The sequence below is a fragment of the Protopterus annectens genome, chromosome 6.part0 (genome assembly GCF_019279795.1).
Source record: "Protopterus annectens isolate FY-2018-M chromosome 6.part0, PAN1.0, whole genome shotgun sequence".
Taxonomy (NCBI): Eukaryota; Metazoa; Chordata; order Ceratodontiformes; family Protopteridae; genus Protopterus; species Protopterus annectens.
Window position 1 is genome coordinate 1375405726 of NC_056737.1, and position 23967 is coordinate 1375429692.

Sequence of the window (23967 nt, forward strand, 5' to 3'; positions counted from 1 at the left end):
GTGGACTGGCTGACTGACCTTTTTTAGCCATTACTCAGACACCATGGTACAAGATGCAAAAAAAAAATTATACATAGACTAAAACAATACACAGAATTGTACATAGTACAATTATAAATGCAAATTATATTTATGTTATACACAATTAAGGTAGGCATTCAACCAGTAAATATTTATTAACAGTATATCATTGCAGGAAAGATGCGATTGTAGGATTTAAGATGAACTTGTTTAGTAGTGGTTGTTGAAATGGTCAGCTAACACTTCTGTGTTCTCTGTCTTCTTCAGACTGTGTTGATTATTGCATTGCAGTTCCTGGCCCTCTGGCCAGATTCAGCTCTCAAGATACTCAAAGACTGCAAAGATTTTTTTCTCATTTTAATTATTTAATTGCATTTTTAAAAAAATATATAAACAAAGTCCAGTTTATACTTGTAGGAGCACTGACAAATATTTCTCTTTGGGTCCTCTAAGCTCTACTGCAGTTTGTGTGGAGTGGTACATTCTGTACATTTCCTTTAAGGGTTATTGATGGATTGTGAAGCTGGTTGATGACTTCCCTGCTCTCCACACCCTTAGACATGTCCAAGTTCAGACATCCAGTTGTTGAGCATGCAGTATGGTATTTTGTTTGCTGCACAGTAAGAAGTGAGTTGCATTTTTTTTAAGCTGCAGAGTAAGTAAATAAAGATATATAAAAGTATAACTAGGACTATCATCAGTTTCACAGGATTTTTTTTTAAATTGGAATAATTGTTGAGAATAATAAAAATGTGGCTCTGTTTTAGCTGACCTAATGGGAAACTGGATGCCTGTTGCAGGGAAGTTAAAGGAAGATAGTTTTTACAAGAGTTTAGAATTTATTTTTTTTGTTGGATTAAAAAATTATCTAGCATCAAGTTGTAAGAGCAACTGCTGTTAATCAATAATGGAGCACACTGAACCGTGTGGAAGTGCAGATCCAGAACAGTGAATAATTATTGTATTGCAGTCTAGTATTCTCCATTGTCATTATTGTTCCACCCTGTTCCGCAATTTTAAATGACTAAATTAAGTAAATAAATACGCCAGCCACCATCCTGATTAGTGTTTCCTTCAGCGTAATCCATGCTCCACTTTTAACAATGCAGTGGACTAATAAGTGCATACCAATATAAAAGAACACACTACTTTCCAAGAGCCTTCTTTGTTAAGAACTTGTTTAGTTAAAAAAATTGATACAGTTTCTGTTAATTTTAGACAGGTGTAAGGAGTAGGTTTTCTTATTATTTAGGCATAGATTGCTTTCAACCTCTTACCTCAATAGTTGGGGAGAAATGGAACATTTAGTACAAAGAAGAACAACTTTTTAAAATATTATTTCTATTAACTTGAAGTTGACAGAATAAACCAATATGATTTAACATGAATTTCCTGAAGCAAATGTTTAATTATTGATAGTTATTTATTAGGTGTAATCCACCACCTTTTCTTTCAAAATGTTCGTTTTTAGGAGGGAATAGAGAAAGACTTTGAGCCATAGTCAAGGACATTTGAAGGGTATGTGGGGAATAATGGTAATCATAGTTCTCAATGTCATTTTTGAAAAGTACAAGAGAAGGTATCCATATCAAGGCCACTTTAAAATACTGGTGCACTATTCATTTAGGAAGTTTATATAAGAAGAATTTTATCAGTAATGCACAATATCTTTCTTTATAAGCTTTAGTTTGAGGATGGAGCAATCTGCCGCTGTCCTAAGTTCTGACACAGTCAGAAGGCTCCTGCCTTAACATTATGACAGCTACACAAAAGCACTAGCAAGGTTCAGTATTCTTTATCAGTGGCTGTTGCATTTTTTTTCCACAGTGCAGCCTTTGCCCATAATATCAGAGTATAGTTAAGAAAGCAAAAAGTTGTATTATGTTGCAGTGGTGACAGACAAATTAACACTGATTTAAAATAAGGTCACAACGGTTATGACTTCTGCTTTAATTTGGATGTTACTTTGCTTATTCTGACTGAAATTATCAAAGTTTAATTTTTTAGGGGAGACATTCTAGGATCCTTTTGTCCATGGATTGGCACAATTTGCAATAGCAGAGGCATAATTGTCGGTCTTGGATAATGTGACTTAAGTAAGCAGAATCACGTCTGAGACTCATACGGTACATTATTGTATTCCCACTGCTCTAAGGTGCAGCGATTGTGGAGTTAATGTATGAATGTAATAAGAGTGCATAACGTCTTCCCCCAGGAAAAAATATTAAGAGGAATATCAAGCTTTGACATTCGCTGTTCTCTTTTAGATTTGCTTTTCAATTTTTCATAAGTTCACAGATACAGTTGCAGGCTAAGTTACAGTAGGGACCGTTTCACAGGTACACTACCTGGTTGAAGGGAGAATGCTTGAGAGGTTTGTACTACTAAAAATGATTCCTTCCTTGCTTCTTGAAAGGTTTATGTACATATGCATATTTGTTTCTCACTATATCAGGACACTTCTCAAAACAAGTTAGTTGGTAACATCCTTTAATGATTTTGCTTTTGTACATTCATTGTGCAACTGAAATATTGTTGTGTTAAAATCTAAAAGGGAATGTATTTTATATGACGTGTAGATGCTCAGTTCACAGTGCTGTTTTGCTGCCACATGAACAGTTGTGTAGCTTAATAGTAAGAAGGCATTTGTTTAAGGTGTCACATCTTATTTGCTGTTTCATGGAAGGTTTTGTATGTATGCATTAATCTCATTTTATTGGGGTGGCTATCCAAATTATCCTTTAAACTTATCTACCTTAATTGTACAACTGAAAGCTTATTGTTACGGTACTGAAAACCAAAAGGGAATGTATTGTGTATGAGGTGCAACTGCTTGTCAACTGCATGAGACAGTTAAACTCATTTGAGAATGAGACTCCTGTTTTAAACCGTGTTATACAGAAACATATTAGATTGTATAAGTTCTGTATACCCCTAACTTTGGCCATTAAAGTTGCAGCATTCAATAGTTTCCAAGTCATTGTAGACAGCTGTTAAATGTTATTGCATGTTCTCTGTATCAGTTTGTGCATTAACCAGTCTGTACTTTCTACCATACTTACTTTTTTGACAGTATGTCCCAGGGGTACTTGCGTATTATCGCAACCAGATTTTGCGACCTCTTTTACTTTCTTCACTTTTACTGAAATGGTCTCACTGAAGTGTGATATCGAAGGGTAGACTGGCAGAAGGTCTGTTGGGGATATCGGTAGGGGTTTTAAAAAAACTAGTAAGACATAATTTTGAGGTGTGTGGGTAGCGTCCTTTAAAGACGTCCAGCATTGAATTCAGCGATCGCAGTGGTTGCGTGTGTGTACGTGTGTTGGCACTGAAAGGAATGCAGGAGTTAGCTTACGATCTGTGGAATGGATTACTTTGTACTGCAGTTCCTTTTGGTGAAGGACTACTACTTCTTCGGCTTTACCTTTTTTTTTTTTTGGATCATGTACGACAGTATTATGAACGTTAGAAACAGGTTTGATGGACTTGGGTAGCTTCATCATTGAAACGGCTGATAAATAATACAGGTTTGAAAACAGAGATTTCCTACTTCACCGACTACAGCATGTGGAAGGAACATGTTCGCAATAGAATGGGACTCGCTTAACTGACAGGAGATGCTGGCGGCAAAAGGGGAAACCTGTTTTTGAACCTTATCTTATGAGCTGTTTCAATGATAAAGCTTCCTAAAAGTACAAAAACATTACAGAACACATGTCTCTAACCTTCATAACACTGCAGTGCTACCATTTGACCTAAACAGAAGCAACCAGCATTAGCGCAAAAATCTGGTTGCGATAATACGTAAGTACCATCCCAGGTTGTGGTTGAAATGATCCTGAAAGAGTGAGTCCATTCACCCAGTTACCACATGAATAAATGCAAAGTAAATTAAAAAAATTGTCCTACATCTTATGTATTTTGCTGATAACATTTTGTTAAATTCTGCCTTCCTTAAGTCTATACATCATTAAGAAGCTAAATCCTAAGAGATGTGGCATTATCATCATGTTGTATTAGCAAGAAGAGCTGGGTGTGTGTTCACTTTGACAAAATAATGATAACTTACGTACTTAATAAAGTGCTTGTGTTTTTTGCATCATTTGGTGTAATGCATAGTTTTGTTTTTGTCCTGCAGGGCTTTTTACTTTAATCCTAGCTGCTGTGTTTCCAAGCAACAGTGGAGATAGATTTACACTTTCTAAATTATTAGCAGTGTTTTTGAGGTAGGCATTGCATGCATATATTGGTATCTTTTTTTTTTCCACTCTGTGTTGAAGTTAATTATGTCACAGGTGGTCTGTGGGTTATAAATGTGTCATTGATTAAGCAACATCTACTGAATAGTCATTAAACCATTTTTATAACATATTTAAAGTCTAAACACTGACTAGTAAAAGTATAATTAGGAGAAACATAAAGTCAAGTGAATTGACTATAATCATTAAAGAAAACTGACTTGAAACTCAATAATGAAATTATTTATTACATTAAACTCTTTGTAAAAAGGTACATAGTTGTGGATGTCTCAGAATTGAAATATTCCTATCTCCAGCTAATTGGCAAATTACACAGTGCTCGACAGGAAAAAAAATATTCATTGAGAAATCTCAGTGCTCATCCTGAAGACCACAAGCAGCTTCTCATCAGCAGAGTGTTGTGATTGTGTGTGCAACTACGCATGTGCCTGGTTTAAGGGGAACGGTGATCACAACTATTTCCCCCTACACCTCCTTGCACTCTCATTGGTGTATGACAACAGCACTGATGATATTGGAATTATAGCAGAACCCAGATCTTGAAGACAATAAGGACCTTAAAGTTCAGCATTGAAGCAACATATTAGATAGTGTGTATATTGCAGAAATCTGCAGTATGATTAGAGCAACACTTGCCTATTAGTGCTCTGGCTGGACTTGTTACATATATGCTCTAGGTCAAGTACTTGGGAGCTCGAGGTAAAGGGTGTTACAACAGCCAAGATGCATAGAAGTCAGTGTAAAAACAGCCATTGAAAGATTATTAGATGCAGTGAAGTACTTGGGCCAAATGGCATTCCTAAAATGGAAATATATTTTTTTGCAGTTAATGGATTCCTGATTACTGAATATTGTCCAGGATACTGCCAGGATTTTGCACTTTCAACATAAATTGCAAGTACGTTTCCATCATTAACAGCATTAATAGTTATGGAGGAAATGTAAGGTGTTGTGAGAGACCTCATGGTATCATGTGCAAGCATAGCTTGCCCCCCCCCCCCTTTTTTTTTTTTACTAGATTGAGTCTGTCTTTGGCTGTCAGCTAGTTGAGGGGGTCTTCTACAAGTCTTCCAAAAATCTAAGAATTGGCATGTGCCCCTAAGGGAAGGAGTGGGATATCTGTGCACTTTCAGCATTACAGTGAGCATTTAATTGTCTACTTAGAATAGCATTTACTAATGAGAATATGGACACTGTGACAACTGGTGTGGCCTGGGCAGAACCCCAAGGAACCTAGTCATGTCGGAAGTGTTTTTTTAGGAGAACTAACGCATGATGCATTTCAATCATTGAGCCCTATCCCAGTCCGAGTTTTCCATAAAGATCAACCAAGATTCCACTATCATCAGTGGTGTTATATACCAATGAGAGCTCAAGGAGTCTAGGAGGAAATAGTTGCAGTCACTGTTCCCTTTAAGCCAGTCACATGCATGATTGCCCAAGCCCTGGCAAAACCCCTGCATACTTGGATGTCAGGCCGCACACTTGCTGGCAAAAACTGTTACTCCAATGGAACAGTTAAATGTCAGCAAATTAATCCATTGTGAAAAACAGCTTTGTATTTGTTGTTGCAGAAGTTGTGGTAAGCTGCCAGCACCTCATTTTGATTTGACAGTTACATAATAGCTTTTGCAACCTCAGTTGAGAAGATAGAAAGTGACAAGTCTGTCTTGGGAAATGAAATTATCTTACCTGATAATGTTAATCTTCTTTCCATTCTTCACTGATTGGGTTCGGTTCCGAGCCCTCAGAACAGAGTCAGCCTTTTACCAAGCTTGTGCAAGCCAAAAACTCTCGAGCTAAGCTTCTACCCACAGTGCTCTTCTCCCTGTTACCTCAGATCTCGTTTGCCACATAGCTGTAAAGCCGTTTTTCAGCCGAGCTCTTAGCTAAGTGAAAACTTTGTGTTATAGTCCTTTTTCTGAAGTTTTGAATTGTGTTTACTTCTCAAGATGTCGGATAAGAAGGGTACATCAGGTTTCAAACACTGTACCTCATGTAATGGTAAACTACCTAATAGTTGCAGCTCACTTGAGATTGCAAGGATTCAGAGCATTTCCATATTTGGAGAACGAGCTCAAGAATAAACTAATTCGGAAGGGACTGCTTAAATCTCCCTTTTTAGAGGCCCTTTTTGCGATGGAGGTCTCAACCCCTCCTACGAAAGTTAAGAAAAGGCTGCATTCGGTTCCCTCTTCACCCTCTGGAGGCCAGGGTAAGTCTGTGAAACCTAAAATTCAAAAGTTATCCTCTGAGCATAAATCTTCTTCGTCACCATCCTCGTCTGCTCCGAGTACTTCGACTATTGCTATATCGGTGTCAGCCTCTTCGCCGGCTCAGTCTCTGCCTCCGACATCGACTATAGACCTCACCTCGCCCGCTACGACTTCAGGACCTATGGCCATTTCGGCAAAGTGCACGCCTTCGATGCCCATTTCTGCAGTGATGATTGGATCTCCTGTTTCAGCTCCGAGTGCCCCTTCGGCACAGAGTTCTATTACAACGTTGGATTTGACTCCCACTACTTCCTGTCTCGAAACTCGAGACAGTGCCAGCAGATTACGCACCATGGACCCAAACTCTCCATCCATAGATCCGTTCTTAGGTCAAGTGCATAGCCCGTTCTTAGATCGCCCTGACTCTGTGTTCGGATTATCCACTAGAACTTGATGTGGTGATTTTTGTGGATCAGCTGTTGGCAGCCAGGGGCATACCCATGCCTTCCAAGACCCATCCTCCGCAGGATTTGGGTTGACCTCTCCATGGACGCCATTCTATTCTCCCCCTTCGGCCATCCCGGTTCTGAAACCTTCTGCTCCACCATCCTTCTCAGAAATCCCCATCTCAGCACCTGTAGTGGATCTCACTGAGTCTCTGGGTAGGTCCCTTTGGTCCTCGGTTCCTGCTGAACCGGTCCTTTCTCAATCTTGTGATTGGGCGGCAGACTTCTGTGTTCAGGCCATGGTTCCATGTGGTCGTTCGGTTCTGTCGTCATTGCCGGTAGCCTCGTCTGCGCCGATCCGGCTTGAGGCTCCATCCTCAGGAGCTGGTTCAATAGAGCGGGGTGTGACCCCAGTTCCAAGGTTGTCCTTCTCAGTTTCATGCTCCCATCCCTCTTCAGGGCGGGCCTGCTTTCTGTGTGATGGAGAGGGCACTCACTTTTGGAAGCATTCCACCGATGTCGGAACCAGAGTTTTCTCCCCCTGAGCTACAGCTGCCACGGACCACCTCGATTGGCTCCTTACCGCCCCCACCAAGCGTCTTCTGGTAACAGCCCTATAATACACACTTTTTCTGGTGGAAATTTTGGGGATAACTGTGCACTTGGAGAAGTCAAACCTGGTCTCTACCCAGCAGATAGAGTTCATCAGAGCAGTCTTCAACACCCAATCCTGTCTTGTGTCGCTCACAGACTGCAGAACTTGAGGCCTCAGCTCCTGGTGATACTCTGTCAAAACAAAGTCTCACCGAGAGAGGATGTTCTTTGTGTTTCACTGTTGCAGTCATCACATTTGGGTTATATGCTTGCAGTAGCCCTCAGTCGGCCTGATTATCAAAGTCTTGGGTCCTGCGTCGGTTGCTGTCTCATCTTTCATGACGTCTGGTATCAGGGGTATAAAGCATGCAGCCGATGCCATTACATCAGTCTTTCTTGCCGTGCAGTGCCCAACTCCTGAAATTTTCATTTTCGACTTTCAGAAACGAAGTCTTCAATTAAAGCTAAGTACCCCGTTGGTGAAACTTTTTCTTGCTCTAACCCGATGTCAGTAAAAGTCAATTTGTATTTCTTGTGGAAAGCAAATACCTCCATAAAGATTTTAATTCGTATTGTATTTCTTGATTAGGCCCTGACCATGACGTACCTCGCTGTCGGTTTTGTGCCTTATTTAAACCACGAGCTATTTGTCATCGGTATATTTACGCTTCTAAATATTTTGATACTCTGTTCAGTTACCAAGATATGGCTTTGGTAAGCCACCCAACTACCGACATTCTGAAAAAATGCACAGATAAAGACAGAGACAGGCCGCCTAGGTCCAAAGCTGCCAACGGCTCTTCTCCTAAGCTAGTCGCCAGTTCACCGGTACTCAGTGAGGCACTTTCGCAGACCCTGATACCCGCTACTTCAGATTCGCAGGCCTCTACTGAGACCCATTTGCAGTCCGGGATGCCGCGAGATGCTTCAGCTGTGGAACCTGCGCATGTCTCTAGCTTGGATTAATCCGGAGCCGCTGAGCAGGCACTGGCTTATGAGGGTGTATTCAGGCCTACTGACTTGCATATTAAACAGACGCCACCTTCTTCAAGGCCTAAAAACTCGATCCATGCCTAGAAAACCAACGCCCAGACCACATGGTCAGGCCTTTATACCTAAAAAACAAATAAGAATGGCTGAAGACCTTATTATTTTAATCAGGGGAAGCCAACCTTCCCCCCCTAAGAAACCTAGGACTGAATTTGCTTATGATACTTCTGATCAGGATTCTGAAACTTCTGATGTGAAGTTGTTCAATCTCGCCATTTGTTCTTATACGTGGGTACGGAGCCGATCCATCGGCTCCTAGTCGGCCACTTTCCAAGCTCAAGATCTTTCAGTAGCTCAAGGCACAGCACCTATCCCATGATGCTCTCTGACTAACCCTCAGATCTAGTTTGCCACTGCAACGGATCACAAATCTTTAATGTGCTCGAGCCAGTGAAGGTTTATAAAGAAGCATTTCTACAGCTAAGTTGACTTTTTATTTAGATATATCTGTTTTTCTACCAGTATCCCTTGTCATACTATTGTTTTTTTAGGGCTGTATCCTTTTTAGTGTGTTTTATTGGAGCGAGTTGCTCTTGGGCCTTGCTCTCTCTTCAGTTGGGATTCATCCTTCGCTATAGTTGTGCAGGGATCTAAATTTCCTCCTATCCCTTTTTTTGACAAGATTGTTAATTGTTGTTTATTATTGGATTGTACTGTTGTACTTGGATTATCAGGGCTCTGATAATTGTTTTTTCTCTGTGTTTCTATTGTGATTGGATAGTACTATTGTACTTGAAATTATCAGGGATCTGATAATTGTGCTTTCTCTTGGACATGATGGCTGACCAAAAGCAAAAGTCTGGATTTAAAAGATGTGAATGTGGCCAAAAAATGTCAATAACAGATAACCATATTTCTTGTGTGTATTGTTTGGGACCTCTCCATTTGCAGGAGGATTGTTCCATCTGCCACTCTTTTAGTGGCAGAGTTCTGTTAGAGAGACGTAGGAAACTTATTGATCGAGGTCTCTTAACACCCGAGTTTCAAGAAGCTTTGGACAAGTTAGACCAGACCTCCAAGTCTTTGAAAGGGTCGAAGTCGTCCCAGGTGTCCTCGGAGCCTAAGTCTTCGGTTCTGAGCACCTCTGTTAAGGTGCGGTCACCAGTTCCTAGGTCTTAGGAACCGTGTGCCGAACCGATGATTCGGAGCCAACCTTTGGTTTTGGAGCCGGTATCGGCTACTTTAAAATCTCCAATACTTAGGTCTGTAGCTTCTTTGGCCCCTTCGACCCGATCTTCAAGGATGTCCGATATTGATGTGGACCGTGTGGTGCAGAGGCTCTTGGAGAACCCGGCATTGGCTAAACTGCTCTCAGCTTCGTCCCAACTGGGGTCGAGCCCTGTTCCTGCCCCATTGCTTGTGACTACTCTTCCTCCAAGCCTACCCAGGCCTTCGGAGCCGGAAGATCTGATGGTTGTGGAACCCATGTAGCGGAGTCCTGTTCCACCCACCCTGACCTATTCGGTGCCATCTGAAGAGTCTCTGATCCAACACTCTCTCTGTTCGGGGGGGGGGGGGGGGAGTCGAACCGACACATCAGTTACGACACTTCCACTCGGGGCTTCAGCGCAGTTGAGCTTGGCTCCATCCTCTAGTTCGGAGGCCTCGGCACCTGCGAGGCCTCCGTCTTCTTCGGAACTGGTGGCCTCCTTGGGCCGAGAGTCCGGGGCCTTTGATGCCATGAGGAGGGTGTTGTCTGTTCAGACCCACACTACAGGTCTCTCCTCATCCTCCCTGAAGATGCCGAGTTCTGCCTCTTCGTCTAAAGCACCTACTAAGCGACGAGACCCAGAGCCTCAGGTATCCCCTTTGGGTGACCCCTGCTCTACTGAAACTTCACCGGCCGCCCCCACTGATGAAGTTCCCAGAAAGAGACTCTGCAAGAGGAGGCATATGGATTGCCCTCGGGAATCCTTGACATCAAGACACCGCCTTAGAGGAATCAGAAGGGTCCCCCTCGGAGGATGTCTCATTTGCGAACATCTTAGAAATACTTAAACAGAGGGGCGACTGGCAGTCCATTCGCCCTACTGAGGATGACTCAGTGCTCCTGAAGGCCTTTGGGTCTCAGCCCTCCACCTCCTGGGTTACTTCGAACTAATGGATCTGGTCGCTCGAAGGGCGTGGGAGTCCCCTGACACCATGGAACCAGTCCCTCAGAGACCCAATAAATTCATCACTGCCCCCTCAAGAGAAATCGTTTCTCACCAAAGGAGTCCTTGTTGATGCCATGGTGGTGGCGGCGGCCACCAAGAAAGAGATTTCAGAGACTTCTTCTACTGTTCATCCCCCTAATAAGGATTCCTGGACGATGGACAGATACAGGGAATGCATTTTTAGTTCAGCGACATTTGCCTTGAGATTGCTTAACTACTTGACCCATTTTACTCGCCTGCAATGAGATCTTCAAGAACTCTGAGATACTCTAAAGGTTAACACAGATGAGGCTATTTAGGAAAAGGTTACAGCTCAGCTTTCTACCCTTAATTCCGTCGTCAACTCATTCATGCGGCTCATTTCCTATGCAGCCGAAGAATAGAGTCGAGCAGCAGATTCAGTGATTGCTCTGTGGAGACAGTGCTGGATGCGCTTGTGCTCCTTTGCGGAAGCCTTCAAGTCTTCCTTTGTCATTACCCCGTTTGATGGCTCTTCATTGTTTGGGCCTAAAGTCAAGGAGACCCTCACTAGGTGTGAGCAGGAATGAAAGACTCTATCTACTGTAGAAGTCTGTTTTTCCACCCCTACTAGACCATACCCCCAAAGGGCAAAGACGTGGAAAAATGTGGTTCCCAAAGTCCCAAGGAGCTTTCCAGAACATACGTAGTGAACCCCCCTTCAGGGGCAGAGGAGGGGGCAGTAATGGAAGACACCGCTTTAGCGGCAGAGGGGTCCGCAGAACCAGGGTGACAGGGAGCAGTTTCTTGGCAAGCCCTATCAGCACTCCTGAGAGGAGGCCTGACTGTCCTACTCTGGAGGCAGTCGGGGGTCGCTTGGCTTTGTACTCAGACGCCTGGCTAGGAATTGCATCAGATTCTTGGGTGCAAAGCATAGATGTCCTTCAAGGATGCATCTGCAGTCATAACAAATGGGTTGTCCTGTCGTCAGGCAGCCCTTCGGTCGGCCGGATTCCAAAGTCTGGGTCCGGCTTCGGCTGATGTCGCACTTCACCCGACGTCATCTCTGCTGGTCTTCGGGTATAAAGGCATCAGCCGACGCCATTTTCCTCAGTCTTTCTTGCCGCGTGGTGCCCGAAGCAGAAGCTGTTCGCAAGTGCCGGTCGGTCAGATCCAGAGATTACTACTACCGAATACTACTTCCAAGACTTCTAAAAAGCTAAGAACCCCGTTGGGGACTCTTTCTTGCCTCAGCCGATGTCAGAAAAAGTAAATAACTGTTTAACTTGTGGGAAACAAATACCTCATAAAGATTTCCACTCTTACTGCCTACCTTGTTTAGGCCCAGACCACGACGTAGCAGCCTGTTTAGCCTGTGCTTCCTTCAACCGACGAACGCTTAGGCATCGGTCGGAGTTTGCTGAACAGTTTTTCGGCTCAGTTTTTGCGTACATTATGCCGTCGGATCCTCTGACTACCCAAATTGTTAAAAAACGCAAGAAAAAGACCGACACTCGCGGTCCGCGGTTTCGGCGAAACCACGGTTAAGCAAGCGAGTGTCTCGGTTTCGGCGAAACCGAGAAAACGGTCAATCTTCAGCGAATCCATGACTACTACTGAGGCTCCTGCTACCTTAGTTGAATCGGCCTCTGAAGTTTTGCCTACTACTGTGGTTCCTAGTGAATTATCAGACACCATCCCTTTGGATGTCTCTACCCCAGCACGTGGTGCTGCTAGGCCTCCTGCAGCCATGTCTATAAAGGCCTTTGCCAGGGCTAAAGCAGCCAAAACTGTTAAATCAGTGCCTGTTAAGACCCCCTCACATAGGCCCACTTCTAGTTCACAAATGCTTACTCTGGCAGAGGATTTAATCTCCTTAATTAGGGGATCCTAATCTCACCCAGACAGGGCCTCTCAGCCTCCAGAAAAGAGACCTAGAGCAGAGCCCCCCGAGCCAGTGTCCTCTGATGATTCTTCGGATGACTCAGACATTACAGATCAGCCAGAGGCTCCTTTTTCTACTTATAAAGATTCCGATGCTGAAGAATCCATTCCATCTGCCTCTCCACCAGAGGAATTTTCCTTTGGGGAAACCTTACATGCCATGAGAGAACAATTCCAATGGCAGGGACAAGATTTCTCAGATTCAAGAAAAAGGCTTAGGACCTTTCTGCACTTACCACAACATAGGCCCTTAGCTATACCTCCAGTTCTGCCTGTTGTGGATGATGCATTTAATGATGTTTGCACTACTCCTGATACTTTACCTCCAGCCCCTGCCAAACCAGATAGATTTTACAGGGTGCCAGACACTCATCACCACCTATACAAGGCCCCACTTGCAGATCCTGAGACTATATCCCAGGGGCCTAAGGCAGTAGCGGCAACCTCAGCAAAAAACCCTCTCCCTTCTGAAAGGGAATCCAGGTCCTTAGAGAGATGGGGGAAAACGTTTACACCTCTGCTACTCTCTCAGCTAGAGCTTTAAACTGTCAGTTTCACATGATCCAATACCAAGAGTTTATGCTTGATCAGTTAACTAAGAAGCTGTCCTCTGATGACTCCTTAGATAAGAAATATGTTTTAGAAATGGTGAATAACATTCAGCAGGTTAGTAACCATTCTTTAAAATGTGGCTATGATGCACTGGAGGCTTCATTTAGATCAGCCATGACTGGCACAGTGATAAGAAGGCATGCATGGTTGAAGGAACAGGTTTTGCCGGATCATGTTAAAGCAAAACTGTTAGATGCTCCTATGGATAAGGCCAGTCTATTTGGTACACCTGCTCAGCAAGTAATGAAGAAAATGGAAGAGAAGGCAAAATCTGTACAAACAGTTAAGGATTGCTTACAGGTTCAGCCCCCAAGGTTTAGCAGGAACTGGCCTGCCAAAAATTGGTCCTTTCCAGACTCCTCAAAATCTCAAAGAGGCAGGAATAGACGCTCTAGAGGCAGAAATCAATCCAGAGGAGGTGCCTATAGAGGACGCCAGTGGCAAGGCAATAACCAGAGAGGCACAGACACAACCACTGCCACTGCAACAGCACAATCACAGTGACTTGACTCTGACACCGCCTACCAGGGAGCAAATAGCAGCACCTTTAGGCGGAAAGTTAGCCTTATTTTCGAAAAATTGGCACTATATCACAAAAGACAAGTGGATTTTGCAAACCATAGACCAAGGCTACAGGTTCCACTTCCACACCTTACCAGTAAAAAGAGGAATGCCAAACCTAACTCCAAATCAAAAAACAGAAGCTCTAAAGCAGATAGCTCAGTTAACAAAGATGAGAGCTGTGGAAAGAGTACCAATAACACAACAGGGCAAAGGATTCTACTCCAGACTCTTCCTAGTACCAAGAAAAGAGAAAAGTTGGAGACCTATTCTCGACCTGTCCGTCTTAAACACATACATCACTGTACCAAAATTCAAAATGCTGACCCTACAACAACTTCTTCCCATGCTGGGCAAGGAGTGTTGGCTGGTAACTCTAGATCTCAAGGAGGCATACCTGCACGTCCCCATACGACCAAATTGCAGAAGATACCTCAGATTTCTTGCAGGATCAGAGCATTATCAATTCTCAGCATTGCCCTTTGGCTTATCTACTGCCCAGAGTATTCACAAAATGCCTGGCATCAGTAATCGCTCATTGCAGGCTACAGAGAATCCAAATTTATCCATACCTGGACGACTGCCTGTTACAAGCGGACAACAAAAGCAAGCTGACAACAGATTTACAAAGAGTCATTTGCTTACTACAAGCCCTGGGATACACAGTCAATTTAAAAAAGTCAAGACTGATACCATCCCAGACAAGAACATTCTTGGGTGGAATTGGACACAGTAAAACAAATGGCATTCCTAATTGCAGAAAAACAAGCACAACTACCTCTTTACTTCTTGGCATTAACATAGCAGCACAAACTAACAGCAAGAAAAGTACTGCAGGCCTTGGGCTTCATGGCATCATGCATAATCCTGGTCCCCCATGCCAGACTGCATATGAGAAAACTACAGTGGTACCTAAAGAATTTATGGTCTCAACACAGGCACAGCTTAGAAACCGAAATCCCACTAATCCCATGCCTGAAACAAGAGTTCCTATGGTGGGCTCAAGCATGCCAGTCAAACCCAGGCTTGCCCTTCCACAACTTTCAAGCAAACCAAACCGTCACAACGGACGCCTCAGACTTAGGCTGGGGGGCGCACATGTTGGACAAGTGCATACAAGGATTGTGGACTCCAGACCACCTGCACATAAACCAAAAAGAAATGCTGGCAGTAAAACTAGCAATCCAGAAATTCAAACCATTCCTCAAAGAAGGCCATTTAATTATAAGGACAGACAACACCACAGTCATGTGGTACATCAACAAACAGGGAGGCACTCATTCATACCCCCTATGCAGAATGACTCTGGACCTTTGGAATATGGCTCTGAGCTACAACATCCAGTTGCAGGCAATATTTGTGCCGGGAAAAGAAAACACCCTAGCAGACATGTTAAGCAGAACCACCTCGGATGCTCACGAATGGATGCTACACCTGGACATCTTCAAGGCCATCACAAAGAAATGGGGAATGCCACAAATAGACCTATTCGCATCCCCACTCAATCACCAGCTCAAAAATTCTGCACAAGGACATGCCACCCACTAGCATGGAAGGTGGACTCTCTATCCTTCAGTTGGAAAGGCCTGACAGCATATGCATTTCCACCTCTTCCTTTGATGCACAAGGTACTACTGAAAATCAAAGAGGAACATCCAAGGATAATTCTGATAGCTCCGAATTGGCCAAGACAACACTGGTATCCTTTGCTGAGGAGCATGTCTCAGGGGAGAATGTGGCCAATACCCCTGATGTCTTTGATGTTAACTCAGAACAACTACAACATCATGCACCCAAACCTAAAAACCTTGCAACTGACTGCCTGGAACATCACATAACAGCAACTAACCCAAAGGGTTAAAGACATTATCCTTGAAGCCCGCAGACCTTCAACAAGAAGGAACTATGCAGGAAAATGGAAAAGGTTTGTCATTTGGAGTACTGAAAGAGGAAAAGATGTCTCGAACATAGATATTGCTAACATCCTGGAGTACTTGGCAGAGCTTCTACATACGGGCCTGTCCTATTCCTCCATCAAGATACATGCATCAGCTATTTCCGCAGAATACAGCTTCGATCCACCTGTCTTTTAGCATCCTCTACTCAGGCAATTCCTCAGAGGGATCAAGAATGTAAAACCTCCTAGGAAACCACCATTACCAGCATGGGACTTGAACTTTGTGCTAGAAAAATTGACACTCCCTCCATTTGAACCAGCAGCAACAGCAGATCTTCTACACCTATCATGGAAAACTGCTTTCCTACTGGCAATTACTTCAGCAAGGAGGGTTTCGGAACTACAGGCCTTAATGGCAGTACAACCCTTCCTAATCTTCCATCAAGCTAGAGTGTCCATGAGAACTAATCCTACATTTATGCCCAAGGTGGTATCCAGAGTGTCTTTAAACCAGGCAATCCACCTACCTACCTTCTTTCCCAATCCACAGAACAGGGGGGAAAGGCTGCTGCATACCTTGGATGTACATAGACAGTTACGCTACTACCTGGACAGAACCAAAAGTAGCAGAAAAACTGACCAGCTTTTAGTAGCCTATGCAACAGGAAGGGAAGGAAAAGCAATTTCCAAACAGACAATCTCCAAATGGATAGGAAATTGCATAAGATTCTGTTACTCCTACCATGGAAAACCAGTACCACAGAACATAAGACCTCATTCTACAAGGGCTACAGCCACTACCACAGCTTTCTTACGAGGAGTGGCAACCAAGGACATTATTGAGGCGGCTACTTGGACCTCCGTGCATACATTTGCCAAGCATTATAATTTACCTCTATACTCTAGATCCCGAGCAAGGTTTGCCACTGCTGTATTGCAAGGGATCCTAACTACACCATAATTCTTCTTCCTCCTCCCCTAGTTTGGCTATGGTATTCTACCCATTTGTTATGACTGCAGATGCATCCTTGAAGGACATAGTACAGTTTTGTACCTACCATAAATGTAGATGTCCGAACAGGATAGCATCTGCAGTCAGGATTACCCACCCTCCTTCCACTCTGTGGTACTCCTAGGGTATTTACCCTCCTAATAGCTAGCTGGGGGGGAGTCTCTTATGGTGTATTTGTTTGTATATATGTACATACATGCTTATTTTTTGTGTTTGCCTTCTACTATTTTGGAAACATTGGCATTTATCCAAAATTTAGCTTTCCTAGAGGGCAACTGGCATCTGGGGCAAGAAACACTGAGGAAATTGGCGTCGGCTGATGCCTTTATACCCGAAGACCAGCAGAGATGACGTCGGGTGAAGTGCGACATCAGCCGAAGCCGGACCCAGACTTTGGAATCCGGCCGACCGAAGGGCTGCCTGACGACAGGACAACCCATTTGTTATGACTGCAGATGCTATCCTGTTCGGACATCTACATTTATGGTAGGTACAAAACTGTACTTTACCATAGGTTACCTCATTCCCTTTGTAGAACCCCCGTTACCCAAAAAAAGAATCCCAGATGTTCCACCCAGTCTGAGGAATCGAGCAGTCACAGAAATCTGAAACCTGCTTGAAAAAGAGTCATCCAGCCAGTCCTACCGGACCAGATAGGATCTGGAACTTACTCCAGGATGTTCATCGTGTTTCACTGTTGCAGTCATTACAATTGGGTTATCCTGCTGGCAGGCTACCCGCAGTCGGCCCAAATTCGAAAGTCTTGGTTTGGCGTCGGTTGCTGTCGCCTCTTCCCTGACGTCAGTGCGCCAGGGGTATAAAAGATGCAGCCAACGCCATTTTCTTCAGTCTTTCTTGCCGCACGGTGCCCGAAGCAAAAGCAGTTCGCAAGTGCCGGTCAGCCGACTCCTGAGATTTTCAAAATCGAATTTCAGATCCGAAGTCTTCATTAAAGCTAAGTACCCTGTTGGGGAAACTTTTTTCTTGATCCAGACCGATATCAGAAAAAGTTGTTAACAATTGTATTTCTTGTGGGAAGCAAATACCTCATAAGGATTTTCATTCTTACTGTATTCCTTGCCTAGGCCCTGACCACAACGTTGCTAGTTGTCGGTTTTGTGCTAGATTTAACCAACGCATTATTAAGCGTCGGTACAATTTTGCCCTTCATTACTTTGGCCGAGGATTCAATTATATAATGCCATCGGAACAGCCGACAACCGGAGTTTATAAAAAGCGCAAGGAAAAGGACAGGCATCCGAGGTCCAAAACTGACGACGAGGCTTCCGATAGGCCAGTCACCAGTTCTCAGTGAGGTGCTTTTGCAGCCCCTGACACCCGCTACCTCAGAGCCACAGACCACTTCCGACTCCCACATGGAGCCAACTAGTCCTCTGGATACTCAAGGTATTGGGCACTCTGAAACTATTCCCTCAGATGGGTCCGGAGCCGCTGAGCAGGCATCGGCTTCTGAGGGTGTTTTCAGACCTACCCAGTTATATGTAAAGCCAACCTCAGCTTCAAAGGCAAAGACTAAAGCAACTCTAAAGACAAAGAAACAAGTACAGCATTCCCTGGACAGACTTCCATGCCTAAAAAACAGATTCTTAAAATGGCCGAAGACCTAATTACTTTGATTAGGGGTTCCCATCCCCCTCCTGATAAGAGGCCTAGGCAAGAGACAGAATATGAATCTTCAGATCAGGTTTCCATTTCCTCTGACTCCTCTTCTGAACAGGGATACTCTCTTCCTCCCTGTGAGGATTCTGATGCTGAAGAGTCTATTTCTTCAGCCTCTCCTCCTGAGGATTATTCATTTTGGGAAACCCTGCATACCATGAGGGAACACTTTCACTGGGAGAGCCAAGATTACTCAGAATCTAAGAAAACGCTCAGAGATATTCTTTTACTACCTCAGCACAGACCTCTTGCTATTCCACCTGTTCTAGACATTGTAGATGTATTGTCCGGCCTGTCTCCTGACTCTTTACCCCCTGCACTGGTTAAGCCAGACAGATACTACAGGGTTCCAGATTCTCATAAATTTCTATATAGAAACCCTGCTGCTGACCCAGAAACTATATCTCAGGGTCCCAAAGGGGTCAAGGCTTCCACTGCAAAAAACCCTGTCCCCTCTGATAGGGATTCAAGGGCACTGGACAGATGGGGGGAAAAAGTTTACACTTCTGCTACCTTGGCTGTAAGTGCTTTAAATTGTCAGTTTCATATGCTTAAATGTCAGCAATACTTAATGTCACTGCTAAAACAGAAAATGTTGACAAATTCTGAATGTCCAGAAAACAAGGAAATGCAGGATTTATTGCATGCAGCTGAACAAGTGGGAAAGCATACTTTGCAATGTGGTTTTGATTCACTGGAGCCCTTGCAGGGCCACTGTTACGGGTTCTGTCATTAGAAGGCATGCCTGGTTAAAGGAACAGAATCTGCCTGATCATGGTAAAGCAAAATTATTGGATGCTCCTTTACAGCATGATACTTTGTTTGGTGTTAAGGCAGAAGAGGTGTTGAAGAAAATGGGGGATAAAGCGAAATCTATACAGACAGTTAAGGATTTCTTACAGGTACAGCCACCCATTTTTAGCAGGAACCTGGCCTTCAAAGAATTGGTCCTTTCCACTGTCAGGCCACAAAGAGGCAGATACAGACGCCCTAGAGGCAGATCCCAGCCCCAAGGTTCATACAGGCCTAAACAATGTGGTGCTTCTAACTCCAAAAGCAGAGAAGACAAATCACAGCCATATAGGAAACAGTCCCAATGACTTTCCGCTGCCAATACTAAGCACTTATCTTCTGGCAGCCCCCTTAGGGGGAAAACTAGCACTTTTTCCACAAAATTGGCGCATGATCACCCAGGACAAATGGGTCTTGAATATAGTGTCCCAGGGCTGCTGGTTCCACTTTCACACCCTGCCAAAGGCAAAAGGTATACCAGACCTGCCACACAATCAATGGGCAGAGGGACAGAAGCAAGTTTCATCCCTCATGGACATGAGGGCCATTCAGCGAGTACCACAGCAAGAGCAGGGACAAGGATTTTACTCAATACTTTTCCTGGTACCCAGAAAGGACAAAGCCTGGAGACCAATACTGGATCTGTCTATTCTAAACACTTTTCTGGACGTTCCAAAATTCAAAATGTTGACTCTGCAGCAGCTTCTGCCCATGCTGGGCAAGAAGGCTTGGCTTGTAACTTTGGACCTAAAAGAGGCATACCTGCATGTCTCAATCAGACAATCGTGCAGAAGATACCTCAGATTCATAGCTGGCTCAATGCACTGCCAATTCTCTGCACTGCCCTTTGGCTTATCTGCTGCGCTCAGGGTCTTCACAAAATTCCTGGCACCAGTAATTGCTTTTTGCAGATAAAGGGGGATTCAAATATATCCTTACTTGGACGACTGCCTTATTCAAGCAGAGAACAAGGACATTCTACTGAAGCATCTGGCGTTTGTAAAAAGGTTACTAATTTGCCTAGGGTACACGGTAAACGAAAAGAAATCAAAACTAGTACCCTCTCAAGAGATAATATTCCTGGGTGCAAGTTTAAATACAACTACCCAGATGGTTTATCTCACACGACAAACAAAGGCAACTGACTTCTTACTTTCAAATGTTGGCAACAAAGACCCAGTTATCTGCAAGAAAAATTCTGCAGGCTTTGAGCTTCATGTCATCTTGCATTCTACTAATTCTATATGCAAGACTGCATATGAGGAAACTACAATGGTATCTAAAAAGTGTTTGGACTCAACATTGCCACAGCCTGGAAACATTAATTACCCTCATTCCCTGCCTACAACAGGAGTTTCGATGGTGGGCACAGGCCTGTCACCACAACAAGGGACAGCCATTCACTCTCCCACAGCCAGGCAGACACGACCAACAGATGCATCATATTATGCCTGGGGGGCACACATGGCAGGAAAATGTATTCAGGACACATGGCCCGCAAGCCAAATGCATCTTCATATCAATCAAAAAGAGATGCTAGCTGTTAAGAATGCCCTGACAGTCTTCAAGGATCTACTTCATCCAGGACAACTGCTGATAGACGGACAATACTACAGTCATGTGGTACATAAACAAGCAGGGGGCACACATTCCTACCCCCCCCCCCCTGCAGACAAGCCATGACTTTGTGGAACACAGCATTCACTTATCAAGTACACCTGCAAGCACAATTCCTGCCAGGAAAGACAAATACTCTGGCAGACGAGCTAAGCAGAAACCTCATGGATCCTCACGAGTGGAAACTAGATCCACAAATCTTCAGCATGATAACAAGGAAATGGGGATGCCCAGGCATAGATCTATTTGCCTCCCCTCACAACTGCCAACTACAGAGATTTTGCACAAGGACTTATCACAAGCAAGCATGGAAAGTGGATGCTCTATCATTCAGCTGGAAAACCCTTACAGTATATGCCTTTCCTCCACTGCCTCTCCTCCCCAAGGTACTCCTAAAGGTCAGACAAGAGGAGCCAAAAATGATTCTGATTGCCCCAGACTGGCCACGCCAGCACTGGTACCCAATCCTAAAGAGCTTGTCTCAAGGCCCAGCCTGGACATTACCTCGAATTCCGCATTTACTGACCCAACAAAACAATCAGATCCTGCACAGCCAACTCAGAACCCTAAGTCTGGCTGCATGGCGGATAATGTAACCATTCAGAACACATCTGTCTCTAAAGCAGTTATGGATGTTATTTTGGAGGCCAGAAGGCCCAGCACCAGAAAATCTTATGCAGAAAAATTTAAGAGATTCTGTCCTTGGAACCAGGCACAAGGAATTGACACGCTTGTACCAAATATTCCTCAGATTTTACAATACTTAACTGAGATGCTGGACAAAGGCCTATCCTTCTCATCAATTAAGATCTATGCCTCTACCAACCAAGGACATTTTGGAGGCTACAACTTGGACTTCAGTGCACAGTTTTACTAAGCACTACCATTTACCTCTTTACTCTAAATCCAGAGCAGGCTTCGCCACTGTAGTTCTGCAGGGCCTCATAGCCACTCCTAATTCTGTTTAGGCCCAGCCACCCAACCTCAGCTTTGGGATTCAACCCAAGTGTAATGACTGCAACAGTGAAACACAATGAACATAGTACAGTTGTGTACCTACCATAAATGTAGATGCTCGAGTGTATTCACTGTTGCAGTACAGGTTACCCTCCCACCATCCCCCTTACATTGATGGGACTTATCTGTACTTCTCTATTCTATACAACCTATGTGGTGTATTTGCTTGTAGATGAAGATAATGTTTGTTAGTGCATGCATTTTTATTTGCAAAATTTTTAGCCTACCCTTTTGGGTGCACCTGACATCTGGGGCAAGAAAAACTGAAGAAAATGGCGTTGGCTGCATCTTTTATACCCCTGGCGCACTGACGTCAGGGAAGAGGCGACAACCGATGCCGGACCAAGACTTTGGAATTCTGGCCGACTGCGGGTAGCCTGCCAGCAGGATAACCTAAGTGTAATGACTGCAACAGTGAATACACTCGAACATCTACATTTATGGTAGGTACACAACTGTACTTTCTTTTTAGTTCCAAAGAAAACAGGGGACTGGAGGCCCATTTTAGACCTCAGCAAACTCAATACATTTGTAAAGAAGGATAACTTCCAGATGGTCACGCTTCAATCGATACTCCCGTTCCAGGGAACGGGTGATTGGATGTGCTCTTTAGATCTCAAGGATGCGTACCACCACATCAAAATGGCCAGACCATCCAGAGAACACGTGCATTTCCAGTTGGGGGCCAGTCTTTACCAATTTCGAGCTCTGCCCTTTGGCCTCACTACAGCCCCCAGAGTGTTCACCAAATGTATGGCAGTAGTTACGGCTCACCTGAGGCGTCTAGGATTCCTGGTGTTTCCGTATCTGGACGACTGGCTCCTATCTGCCACCACCAAGCATCAACTCATCCAGTCCAGGGATCATACGATCAATCTCTGTTCTCAGTTAGGAATAACCATAAATTTAGAAAAATATTCTTTATTACCATCGCAGCATATCTCATTTATCGGAGCACACCTAGACACCACCACCGCCCTGGTCAAATTACCTCTAGAAAGAGTCACCTCTCTAAGAAATCAGGTGTCATGCTTGTTACAAGAAAAGAAAGTACCTGCTTCTCAGGTGTTAAAACTCTTAGGCACAATGGCAGCTTCCCTCATAGCAGTACCTCTGGGCCGGATTCACATGCGGATACTCCAATGGTTGCTTTTCACCCAGTGGTCCTACCAACAGCTTCCAATGTCATTCAAGATTCTTTTGACAGATACTTGCAAAAGAGACCTTCTCTGGTGGTTGAACAGCTACCAGGTGACAGTAAGACGACTGTTTATATTACCCCCTCCAGTATCCACGGTGACCACGGATGCTTCCCTGATAGGGTGGGGCTTTTTCAGGGAAAGACTGCCCAAGGCACCTGGTCAGAGATAGAATGTCATTTGCACATCAACATCCTGGGGTTGAGAGCAGTGCTTTTAGCGATGCAGCACTTTCACGGCACTCTACCTCAGGGGACAATTGCGATTCAGACAGACAACATGTTGGTAGTCTGGTACATCAACAAATGGGGGAACCAAATCTTACCCCTTATGCCAAGAAGCTTTGAGGATTTGGAAGTGGGCTGTGTCCACTGGGCGCTTTCTATTAGCAATGCACATCCCGGGGAAATCCAACGTGATAGCAGACAAACTGAGCAGAGCGATTCTGTTACCCCACAAGTGGTCCCTCAAACAAAATGCGGCGGAAAGGATATTCCGCAGATGGGCCCGCCTTGCTGTGACCTTTTTGCATCTCCGATGAATGCCAAATGCAGAAGCTACTTTGCCCTCAACCCTCCATCGGGGGACAGTCCCAGGGATTCACTTGTGCACGATTGGCCCTCGGGTCTCCTGTATGCCTTTCCTCCAACCCCACTGATTCCCAGATTCTTGATGAAAGCAAAGGGCTCGGGAAGGACAGTTATTCTGATAGCCCCTTTTTGGCCTTGGCAGATATGGTTCCCCTTTCTTCATCAATATTAACTGGAAGAACCTTGGTTTCTGGACCCAGTGCCAGACCTTCTGACGCATTCGTCAGGAGTTCTTCACCCCTCTCTTTAGTCCCTCAAACTGACAGCTTGGCTGCTCCACTTCCCAACCTAGCCAGGTCATATAATCTTTCTTCCAAAGTTCAACATATTCTGGTTTCCTCTCATA

The 23967-nt window shown here is 44.2% G+C and overlaps 1 protein-coding gene across 1 annotated transcript in view; it reads left to right on the plus strand.

Annotated features, from left to right (window-relative positions):
* Positions 1-23967, plus strand: part of SLC35F5 (solute carrier family 35 member F5) — a 1937586-nt gene that overhangs the window by 864793 nt on the left and 1048826 nt on the right. Inside the window, exon 10 of the mRNA XM_044074930.1 lies at positions 4160-4247. Within this exon, the coding sequence (XP_043930865.1) occupies positions 4160-4247 (88 nt within the window). The remainder of the gene's footprint in view (positions 1-4159; positions 4248-23967) is intronic.